This window comes from Mizuhopecten yessoensis, unplaced genomic scaffold, assembly GCF_002113885.1.
Source record: "Mizuhopecten yessoensis strain PY_sf001 unplaced genomic scaffold, ASM211388v2 scaffold6113, whole genome shotgun sequence".
NCBI lineage: Eukaryota > Metazoa > Mollusca > Bivalvia > Pectinida > Pectinidae > Mizuhopecten > Mizuhopecten yessoensis.
In genome coordinates, this window is record NW_018406386.1 from 441,961 (window position 1) to 454,843 (window position 12,883).

Consider the following 12,883-nt stretch of genomic DNA (forward strand, 5'->3'; position numbering starts at 1 on the left):
TACTACACCCATAGGGGAGGTTTATAGTATACTACACCCATAGGGGACGTTTATAGTATACTGCACCCATAGGGGAGGTTTATAGTATACTACACCCATAGGAGACGTTTAGAGTGTACTATACCCATAGGGGAGGTTTTTGTATACTACACTCATAGGGGAGGTTTTTGTATACTACACCCATAGGGGAGGTTTATAGTATACTATACCCATATGGGAGGTTTGTAGTGTACTACACCCATAGGGGAGGTTTTTAGTGTACTACACCCATAGGGGAGGTTTATAGGGTACTACACCTATAGGGTAGGTTTAGAGTGTACAACACCCATAGGGGAGGTTTAGAGTGTACTTCACCCATAGGGGAGGGTTATAGTGTACTTTACCCATAGAGGAGGTTTAAATAGTTTTACATCTGCTTTACTACTGAAATTGAAAATGGATTTCAGTCTTGTCTAGGGACATATATCTTTTGGGAATATTCTCCTGATCTTTTTGGAAACAAAGAGTTCAGGTCACAAATTGTATTTGTTGATAACACCAGATATTAATTAAGAAGACATGTTAAACTAGGATTATATTTAGGAAATAAAATAGAAGTAACTTTTTCTGAATAAAATGGAAAATAGGTAGAATGTGAGTGATATGGTCAGCAGCGGGACAGTGGAGCCACGTAAAAGCTTACCATGTGCCCAATACCACGACCGACTCTTGTTGTCAAGGATGACTGACTCTCGTTGTCAAGGATTTGGAGACAAACCAAGATGATGCTCATAATGAGTGGCAGTCCACCATCATTTTTATGGTCATAAATTGGCGTTCCCTTATTTCTGTGTTATAAAGTTAAGACATTTTTGTAGGAAGACATTTTCTCCAGATCTGTCTCTATATTGCCGATGTTACTGGAGGATAATGGAGAGTGATACGTATGATAGATTGAAGTATTCTAGCCAGACATGAATGATGTATAGAATGTTCCTTACCATAGACAAGTGTTATAGCTATGGAGATATGAATATGCCAAGACAAATATATGGTGTACATTATCCTTGTACGTTACAGAGGTTGTACAGGTCATGTCACTTAAGGATCCTCGTCCCAGCCAGAGCAAAACACTAAAGATTTCCACTGTCGTTTTTCAGTGTTAGAGTCACCTGCCCCTGATTACCATGTCGACAATATTGTTATCTTCCCTTGAATAGATTTCGTTTGAATAACGTTTCGACTACAGAGTTGTGTCCCTTGCATTGAAAATCTCCAATCGCGAAAGTCAGGGTAAAAAAGCTGTCGTAACGATGTAAACAATGTCGTGGCAGTGATGGCAGTTATGCAAACCCGACGTAAAATTGGCCGTTTTTAATGTAAACTAAACGCATTAACTGACAATTATAACAACAATGATGTCCAATATTAACTGCTAGACCACGACTATGCGACGAAACAAAGTGACACTCGTTCACACATTGAAGAGACGCTGGCTACGGAGGCCCCTACTAAGCTTACTGGCAATTTTACTGATGAGCCGACACCGACGTCCAATAAGGATCCCTCCAGTACTAGTGATCACGAAAACGTCAATAACTTTTTAACCTGGTCGCAGGGTAGACGAGTGGTTGAACCTGCGATGTTATCTGAATACCTGGACCAGAAAGGTTGTAAGGAATGCGGTACTAGGCTACGGTTGTGCAATACCCGACAGGAAAGATATTTTGGCCTGGGAAGTATTTTATACATCACAATAGTCAGGATTATATTCTATATTTGTTATTACATGTATATGCCCAATAGGCCTATATTTCAAGTTCATTTTTTATATTACATACAACAGTGTTATTTTTACAATGTGATATTTGTATACCACAATATCGTATGTTGTTATTTGTACATAATGTAAAAGTTTATTATTGTTGTATATAGCGTGATTTTTTTTATATCACAACGTGGTATGTCATTTGCTTATTATGTAGAAATTTATTATTGTTGTGTAAAGTATGTGAAACTTTGTTATTGTTGTTCATTGTGACATTTTTGCTATGACACAGTGAAGTACATTGTTTGTTATAATGTTATTCGTACACAATGTGCAGTTTTGTTTTATATATTGTTGTGTAAAGTATGTGAAACGTTGGTAATGCCTACTGTATTATATTCGTATATAAAAAGTGCTATATTGTATGTTGTAAATTGTATATATGACTTTTTGGGATTTATAATTATTATTGTTACAAATGTAAGAGTTGTCTCTCTTTTTTGTTTAGTTTTTTTGTATCTTTATAATTTTTTGTATAATAAGTAGGTCCGCAAGATATTTATTTTTTGTCACCTATATTTTCTTTTCGTTGTCCTAAACGTGTTGCATTGGCACTCGGAATTTTATTGATTCATGTAATGGGGATTTTTGTTAGTTTTAGTATTATTGTTAGAAAATTACTCAGTTTTTTTGTGTTTTGTTCATCAATATTGACATTGTTATTATTTTTTATGTGTTTTATTGCTAATAAAATGTATTTTGTTTCATTTTGTTCCATTGAAAAACAAAATCGGAAAAAAAATCGAAATTTCATAATATCCCAAAAAATCTGAAGAAACTACCGCAAGGTATGGGTTATTGTTCAGAAATGATTTGGTTATGCAATAGCGATGCGCATAGAAAAAAACCCCAATGCCTCATTACATTTTTAGGTGGAGGGACGGGGATCCTTAAAACATAGTTAAAATTGGTATGGAACAATTAAAGCTCATCTCTGTGAGAATAGAGAGGTGTATTGTGTGGAGTATTGTAGAGAGCATTGATTGTACCTTCATCTTATTTGTAGAGTAGATATTGGGAGTACTTAACAGTTTAATTAGTACTTTGTTATTCATACATGATAGGATGAAGATCATCATCTCCAATGCCTAGTGATAAGACATTGTAGGACGGAGGTGGGAGGTCTGTCTTGCAGCCATATTTCGACTGCTATCTTCAGTTACTTGAGTTATCAGACTTTTTATTGAAAAAGGAAAGTGATTGAGAAAGGCTAGCTGCTGTGTCTGTTCCTGCTGATAATAAATGACCCGTCATGTCCAGTTCAATTAGCTTGGATCTGAAACCTATTAAAACCTAACAACAGGGCGTTAACCTAGTGTACTCAGCCAGTTCATAAAGCAAATGTCACTAGAACATCAAAGAAATAACATGTAAAGTTTGTTGTCACTTTTGTATGGATATTGCATTTAAACATTTTTATAGATATTTCTTGATTACGAAGTGGTAAAGGAATATTCCAAATACTGAAGGGGTCATAATTAAACTTGGTATGTGTGATCTCCTTTGTCCATAGTTGTAATTGTACCAGTTTGAGAGAGTTCTACCATAGACAAGTACCTCAAAGGTAATGTTGGAACTCGGTTTGCATGAAGTCCTTCAATTGGTACCTGTTCATGTGCTTGTTGAATCTTCCAATTGTGGATGCAGAAATCCATCTTTGAAATCTTGTTACGCTATTAAAGGTTGTTTTTGACACTTTTTACTAAGTAAAAGGAATTTATCATTGAAATGTAATCTTGCAGACATTTGACTTTTTCAGGATCAGCAGATGGAGAGAGCACCTGGGTTTTGTTGTCCACGTTGTATAGGAGCTACCTGTACAGACCAAAACACTCGCTACAAGGTACGTACACGATGTACTCTGTTCAGATCTGTCCAGTTATGCGTCCATGTATCAATCTGTCCAGCTGTTTGTCCGTGTATCAATCTGTCCAGCTATCTGTCCATGTATCAACCCGTCCGTCCGTCCATGTATCATTCTGTCCAGCTGTTTGTCCGTGTATCAATCTGTCCAGCTATCCGTCCATGTATCAATCTGTCCAGCTATCCGTCCATGTATCAATCTGTCCAGCTATCCATCCATGTATCAATCTGTCCAGCTATCCATCCATGTATCAATCTGTCCATCTATCCATCCATGTATCAATCTGTCCATCTATCCGTCCATGTATCAATCTGTCCATCTATCCATCCATGTATCAATCTGTCCAGCTATCCGTCCATGTATCAATCTGTCCAGCTATCTGTCCATGTATCAATCTGTCCAGCTATCCATCCATGTATCAATCTGTCCAGCTATCCATCCATGTATCAATCTGTCCATCTATCCATCCATGTATCAATCTGTCCATCTATCCATCCATGTATCAATCTGTCCATCTATCCATCCATGTATCAATCTGTCCATCTATCCATCCATGTATCAATCTGTCCATCTATCCATCCATGTATCAATCTGTCCATCTATCCATCCATGTATCAATCTGTCCAGCTATCCGTCCATGTATCAATCTGTCCAGCTATCCGTCCATGTATCAATCTGTCCAGCTATCCATCCATGTATCAATCTGTCCAGCTATCCATCCATGTATCAATCTGTCCATCTATCCATCCATGTATCAATCTGTCCAGCTATCCATCCATGTATCAATCTGTCCATCTATACATCCATGTATCAATCTGTCCATCTATCCGTCCATGTATCAATCTGTCCATCTATCCATCCATGTATCAATCTGTCCAGCTATCCGTCCATGTATCAATCTGTCCAGCTATCTGTCCATGTATCATCTGTCCAGCTATCTGTCCATGTATCATTCTGTCCATCTATCTGTCCATGTATCATCTGTCCAGCTATCTGTCCATGTATCATCTGTCCAGCTATCTGTCCATGTATCATCTGTCCAGCTATCCGTCCATATATCAATCTGTCCAGCTATCCGTCCATGTATCCATATGTCCAGCTATCCATCCATGTATCAATCTGTCCAGCTATCCGTCCATGTATCAATCTGTCCAGCTATCTGTCCATGTATCATCTGTCCAGCTATCTGTCCATGTATCATTCTGTCCATCTATCTGTCCATGTATCATCTGTCCAGCTATCTGTCCATGTATCATCTGTCCAGCTATCTGTCCATGTATCATCTGTCCAGCTATCCGTCCATATATCAATCTGTCCAGCTATCCGTCCATGTATCCATATGTCCAGCTATCCATCCATGTATCAATCTGTCCAGCTATCCGTCCATGTATCAATCTGTCCAGCTATCTGTCCATGTATCATCTGTCCAGCTATCTGTCCATGTATCATTCTGTCCATCTATCTGTCCATGTATCATCTGTCCAGCTATCTGTCCATGTATCATCTGTCCAGCTATCTGTCCATGTATCATCTGTCCAGCTATCCGTCCATATATCAATCTGTCCAGCTATCCGTCCATGTATCCATATGTCCAGCTATCCATCCATGTATCAATCTGTCCAGCTATCCGTCCATGTATCAATCTGTCCAGCTATCTGTCCATGTATCATCTGTCCAGCTATCTGTCCATGTATCATTCTGTCCATCTATCTGTCCATGTATCATCTGTCCAGCTATCTGTCCATGTATCATCTGTCCAGCTATCTGTCCATGTATCATCTGTCCAGCTATCCGTCCATATATCAATCTGTCCAGCTATCCGTCCATGTATCCATATGTCCAGCTATCCATCCATGTATCAATCTGTCCATCTATCCATCCATGTATCAATCTGTCCAGCTATCCGTCCATGTATCAATCTGTCCAGCTATCTGTCCATGTATCATCTGTCCAGCTATCTGTCCATGTATCATTCTGTCCATCTATCTGTCCATGTATCATCTGTCCAGCTATCTGTCCATGTATCATCTGTCCAGCTATCTGTCCATGTATCATCTGTCCAGCTATCCGTCCATATATCAATCTGTCCAGCTATCCGTCCATGTATCCATATGTCCAGCTATCCATCCATGTATCAATCTGTCCAGCTATCCGTCCATGTATCAATCTGTCCAGCTATCTGTCCATGTATCATCTGTCCAGCTATCTGTCCATGTATCATTCTGTCCATCTATCTGTCCATGTATCATCTGTCCAGCTATCTGTCCATGTATCATCTGTCCAGCTATCTGTCCATGTATCATCTGTCCAGCTATCCGTCCATATATCAATCTGTCCAGCTATCCGTCCATGTATCCATATGTCCAGCTATCCATCCATGTATCAATCTGTCCAGCTATCCGTCCATGTATCAATCTGTCCAGCTATCTGTCCATGTATCATCTGTCCAGCTATCTGTCCATGTATCATTCTGTCCATCTATCTGTCCATGTATCATCTGTCCAGCTATCTGTCCATGTATCATCTGTCCAGCTATCTGTCCATGTATCATCTGTCCAGCTATCCGTCCATATATCAATCTGTCCAGCTATCCGTCCATGTATCCATATGTCCAGCTATCCATCCATGTATCAATCTGTCCAGCTATCCGTCCATGTATCAATCTGTCCAGCTATCTGTCCATGTATCATCTGTCCAGCTATCTGTCCATGTATCATTCTGTCCATCTATCTGTCCATGTATCATCTGTCCAGCTATCTGTCCATGTATCATCTGTCCAGCTATCTGTCCATGTATCATCTGTCCAGCTATCCGTCCATGTATCAATCTGTCCAGCTATCCGTCCATGTATCAATTGGTCCAGGTATCTGTCCATGTATCAATCTGTCCAGCTATCTGTCCATGTATCATCTGTCCAGCTATCCGTCCATGTATCAATCTGTCCAGCTATCCGTCCATGTATCAATTGGTCCAGGTATCTGTCCATGTATCAATCTGTCCATCTATCCGTCCATGTATCATCTGTCCAGCTGTTTGTCCGTGTATCAATCTGTCCATCTATCCGTCCATGTATCAATCTATCCAGCTATCCGTCCATGTATCAATCTGTCCATCTATCTGTCCATGTATCATTCTGTCCAGCTGTTTGTCCGTGTATCAATCTGTCCATCTATCCATCCATGTATCAATCCGTCCATGTATCAATCTGTCCAGCCATCTGTCCATGTATCAATTTGTCCAGCCGTCCGTCCATGTATCAATCTGTCCATCTATCCGTCCATGTTTCAATCTATCCATCTATCGTCCATGTTTCAATCTGTCTAGCTATCCGTCCATATATCAATCTGTCCATCTATCCATCCATGTATCAATCTGTCCAGCTATCCATTCATGTATCAATCTGTCCATCTATCCATCCATGTATCAATCCGTCCATGTATCAATCTGTCCAGCAATCTGTCCATGTATCAATTTGTCCAGCCGTCCGTCCATGTCTCAATCTGTCCATCTATCCGTCCATGTTTCAATCTATCCATCTATCCATCCATGTTTCAATCTGTCCAGCTATCCGTCCATGTATCAATCTGTCCAGCTATCCATCCATGTATCAATCTATCCAGCTATCCGTCCATGTATCAATCTGTCCATCTATCTGTCCATGTATCATTCTGTCCAGCTGTTTGTCCGTGTATCAATCTGTCCATCTATCCGTCCATGTATCAATCCGTCCATGTATCAATCTGTCCAGCCGTCCGTCCATGTATCAATCTGTCCGTCCGTCCGTCCGTCCGTCCATGTATCAATTTGTCCAGCTGTCCGTCCATGTATCAATCTGTCCATCTATCCGTCCATGTTTCAATCTATCCATCTATCCGTCCATGTTTCAATCTATCCGTCCATGTTTCAATCTATCTGTCCATGTATCAATCTATCAGTCTATGTATCAATCTATCCATCCACCACAATATGGCTGCAGTACCTGGTCATTGTTTAACTTTACCCCATTTATAATTATAAGTACACAGAACATGTCTAGGACATCTGATGGAGGTGAGACAACAAAACATTAGGTCTAGTAATAGTACACATTTTGTTTTTAACAAGTTAATAACCTAATAACGTAGAACCTGAATTTATGTTTGCTTCAAGTCATGGTCATAGTTGTCTGTTTTACCTGATTTAGTCCGCAAGCCTACATGTAAAACAAGTTGTTTAGAATTTGTGTACTTAAAAAGAATTCTCCAATGAACTGAACTAAGTAAAATATGCACCTTTTTAAAAATAATCATTAGAAAACTTGATTTTATAATGAGATTTTAATGTTAATTGTTGAGGAAATGGAGACACATTCATCATTAAATGTCTGTCTGGCTGATAATTATCACCAATACTTATAAATAGTTCAACAAGATGATAATTGGTGAACTTATATGGCTAGTACAGACCCATGTCAGACAGAGAGCTATTTGTAGTGTACCAACAGGGGGAGGGCTGTTTCATAGTTCACTGGACCTGTGTTAGATCTACAGTAGTACGTAGCTTTCCAGTAATGATAGAAATGACATTATTCGATGGTTATGTTAACATTTTTACAAAGCTTTACTTTATGACCTAAAACACATTTGACGTAAACGAAAACTAAAGATTTCCTATAACAGCATTATCACTGTGAAATATAAAAAAATTAAAAATGAATGACTTGATACTCAGGAAGCTAATCATGTAAATGACACAATTTTATTATCTCCCTTTAATCATCACCACTCAGGACCTGGAATCTTCAAGGTGGTGATAGTTTTTTCTCTGACAGACCGTCTTAAATCACATGTGACATACTATATGTCTGTCTCCAGCCAGTAAGTGGGATAACCCTACATTCCTTTTTGTTTCCACCTGATGTAATCACAACTGACATGAGATAATGAAGGGTGTGCAGTTTTACAGAAAACTCATCCATCTACATTAGTATGTGACGGTGCACAGGTAACAATTAGTAGCTAGTAGTATGGGGCGGTGCACAGGTACCAATTAGTGACTAGTAGTATGTGACGGTGCACAGGTAACAATAAGTGACTAGTTGTATGGGGCGGTGCACAGGTAACAATTAGTGGCTAGTAGTATGGGGCGGTGCACAGGTAACAATAAGTGACTAGTTGTATGGGGCGGTGCACAGGTAACAATTAGTGGCTAGTAGTATGGGGCGGTGCACAGGTAACAATAAGTGACTAGTTGTATGGGGCGGTGCACAGGTAACAATTAGTGGCTAGTAGTATGGGGCGGTGCACAGGTAACAATAAGTGACTAGTTGTATGGGGCGGTGCACAGGTAACAATTAGTGGCTAGTAGTATGGGGCGGTGCACAGGTAACAATTAGTGACTAGTAGTATGGGGCGGTGCACAGGTAACAATTAGTGGCTAGTAGTATGGGGCGGTGCACAGGTAACAATTAGTGGCTAGTAGTATGGGGTGGTGCACAGGTAACAATAAGTGACTAGTTGTATGGGGCGGTGCACAGGTAACAATTAGTGGCTAGTAGTATGGGGCGGTGCACAGGTAACAATTAGTGGCTAGTAGTATGTGACGGTGCACAGGTAACAATTAGTGGCTAGTAGTATGTGACGGTGCACAGGTAACAATTAGTGGCTAGTAGTATGGGGCGGTGCACAGGTAACAATTAGTGGCTAGTAGTATGTGGCGGTGCACAGGTAACAATTAGTGGCTAGTAGTATGGGGCGGTGCACAGGTAACAATTAGTGGCTAGTAGTATGTGACGGTGCACAGGTAACAATTAGTGGCTAGTAGTATGTGACGGTGCACAGGTAACAATTAGTGGCTAGTAGTATGTGACGGTGCACAGGTAACAATTAGTGGCTAGTAGTATGTGACGGTGCACAGGTAACAATTAGTGGCTAGTAGTATGTGACGGTGCACAGGTAACAATTAGTGGCTAGTAGTATGTGACGGTGCACAGGTAACAATTAGTGGCTAGTAGTATGTGACGGTGCACAGGTAACAATTAGTGGCTAGTAGTATGTGACGGTGCACAGGTAACAATTAGTGGCTAGTAGTATGTGACGGTGCACAGGTAACAATTAGTGGCTAGTAGTATGTGACGGTGCACAGGTAACAATTAGTGGCTAGTAGTATGTGACGGTGCACAGGTAACAATTAGTGGCTAGTAGTATGTGACGGTGCACAGGTAACAATTAGTGGCTAGTAGTATGTGACGGTGCACAGGTAACAATTAGTGGCTAGTAGTATGTGACGGTGCACAGGTAACAATTAGTGGCTAGTAGTATGTGACGGTGCACAGGTAACAATTAGTGGCTAGTAGTATGTGACGGTGCACAGGTAACAATTAGTGACTAGTAGTATGTGGCGGTGCACAGGTAACAATTAGTGGCTAGTAGTATGTGACGGTGCACAGGTAACAATTAGTGGCTAGTAGTATGTGACGGTGCACAGGTAACAATTAGTGGCTAGTAGTATGTGACGGTGCACAGGTAACAATTAGTGGCTAGTAGTATGTGACGGTGCACAGGTAACAATTAGTGGCTAGTAGTATGTGACGGTGCACAGGTAACAATTAGTGGCTAGTAGTATGTGACGGTGCACAGGTAACAATTAGTGGCTAGTAGTATGGGGCGGTGCACAGGTAACAATTAGTGGCTAGTAGTATGTGACGGTGCACAGGTAACAATTAGTGGCTAGTAGTATGTGACGGTGCACAGGTAACAATTATAGTGGCTAGTAGTATGGGGCGGTGCACATGTAATAATTAGTGGCTAGTAGTATGGGGCGGTGCACAGGTAACAATTAGTGGCTAGTAGTATGGGGCGGTGCACATGTAATAATTAGTGGCTAGTAGGATGGGGCGGGGCACATGTAATAATTAGTGGCTAGTAGTATGGGGCGGAGCACAGGTAACAATTAGTGGCTAGTAGTATGTGACGGGGCACAGGTAACAATTAGTGACTAGTAGTATGGGGCGGTGCACAGGTAATAATTAGTGGCTAATTGATCTCACAGTAATGCTTGTCATTGTCTGCAGTCCCTGTCCATTCAGCTAGACCTGTTATTTCGATTGTGATGTCGGGTTTGTAATTGTTTGGTTTTGCTGTCGTCTGCTCCGTATGGTTTGTTCAATGCTGCAGTGTTGAGCCTATTTTCCAGTGCTAGGTTTATTATGTAGAATACCAATGTGGAGGGATATAAACATGACCAATCCCCTTCACAAGCTCAAAGTTCTCACAGAAAGACAGAGAAAGATAAAACCCTGAAGTTTACAAATTGGATCATTCAAGTTACAACATTGATATCATCAATCATGTTTCAAAAATGATAAAATGTTTGTAAAATGTACACAAAGCCCTTTTAGATAAAAGTTTTCTGGTAAAATTTGAATAACAGGAATTGCATTTAAATGTGATTTATGCACAGTGAAAAAAAGGAATGATTGAAATGTTACCAGTGTTGACATTTACTGAGAGGATGTCAGATTGCTATCCTCGTCAAGTAAATAGTAGGTTAGACATTAACACGGCTCTTGTCTGTATTGTATAGCCATTTCTCTGTAGACCTTGGCTTTTGAAATGATGTAGATACATGCAAAAAGGGAAACTGGAGTTATAGGTTTTCCATCTCCTACATTTGAATGCTGAAAATATACAAATTTTAACGTTAGTTGAAATTTATTAAATTTTCCTTTAAAAAAAGTGCACAAAACCCCTCCAAACTCTAGGTGAAAACTCTACCAATTGAGCTACCTGGTAATATTTCTGTTACATTGCTCTTTTTCTTTTTTTTTGTAAGTCTTCAGTCGTGAAAACATCTCTATTTACAACCCAGGTTTGGGTACTCAGTACTTGAAACAATGTTTGGTCAGACACCACTGTTACAGGAGTGGAATGGCCAGACCAGAATTCTCTGAACTCTAGATGGACACTCCAGCCATTGAGCTATACCTGGTCGCGGGCAAAAGACCGGTCCAGTTCTCTTCCTTTGGTTACAATGTGCCCCACTTTGATTTAATTCTCAATTTTTATATGTCTTGAAAAAAATTGTTTTTGTCTATCTGTCTATCCATCTACTTTTTGCTTTTTGCAAGGTAACTTGTTCAAATGTTTGATTTGATGAAACTTTTTAAGTCTGTGCAATATCTGAGCAAAATCTGCATAAAATTGATGAGCCCACTGTTTTCTGATTGGTAGCCAGTTTCCACACAATAATTAACAGAATCAACGTTAACTATTACCAGATTTTGATGAAACTTTGAATATATATAACATACAGAAGCAAAGTTCAAATTATAGTTTGAAGTTCTGTACTGTGTAATGCTATTTTAACATCATAGTAAGATAAAAGAGGATTCAGGTAAATAATTATTGTTCCTGTTAATCTTCCCCCCAGGATGGTGCCCAGTGGAAGCGGAATCCCTGTACCTATTGTGTGTGTATCAATGGGGCCACTGTCTGTAGATCAAAGGAATGCATGCCTGAACTCAAGTGTTCTAAGGTAAGTAATCTTTTACCAGAAAAGGTCTTTGAATAAAAAAGAAGCAGATGGATTCAGGAAATATATGGTATGATACCTGTCTACTATGTGGGACCAAGTTTGATGCATTGCAGTCCTTAGAACATTTTGTTATAAGTTTTTATCTAAAGTTTATAGATACAAAATTCCCAATAAACACAGTTCATTATTATATGACCCATCATTTTATGGGGGCATATAGTGTTAGCCATGTCTGTTGTATTGCATTGTGTCACAATTCATTTTCATGACTCTATCTACTTTTTTTTTTTTATCAAAATTCATACAACAGTGAAGTATGAAAATATCTCAGATAATTTGTAATTCAAGGTCCCCAAGTCAATGCCAAGGTCACTGCTTATATTTGTAGGTCATTCACAGGGCAATGGGGTGTTAATATCTGGAAAATAATTTCTGGTTTTGTTCATCTTTTCTGTACAAAATTTGTAATAATGCATCACTACCAAATCCTGTATATGTGTTAGTTGTAATACCCTATAGCTGGTTCTGGTAATACCCCTATAGCTGGTTCTGGTAATACCCCTATAGCTGGTTCTGGTATACCCCTATAGCTGGTTCTAGTAATACCCTATAGCTGGTTCTGGTAATACCCTACAACTGGTTCTGGTATTACCCCTATAGCTGGTTCTGGTAATACCCCTATAGCTGGTTCTGGTATT

At 39.7% G+C, this 12,883-nt stretch overlaps 1 protein-coding gene across 1 annotated transcript in view; it reads left to right on the forward strand.

Annotated features, from left to right (window-relative positions):
* LOC110451514 (extracellular matrix protein FRAS1-like) overlaps nucleotides 1–12,883 on the forward strand; it is a 187,604-nt gene that overhangs the window by 94,422 nt on the left and 80,299 nt on the right. Inside the window, exons 6-7 of the mRNA XM_021499579.1 lie at nucleotides 3,567–3,650; nucleotides 12,081–12,185. Coding sequence (XP_021355254.1) covers nucleotides 3,567–3,650; nucleotides 12,081–12,185 — 189 coding nt within the window. The remainder of the gene's footprint in view (nucleotides 1–3,566; nucleotides 3,651–12,080; nucleotides 12,186–12,883) is intronic.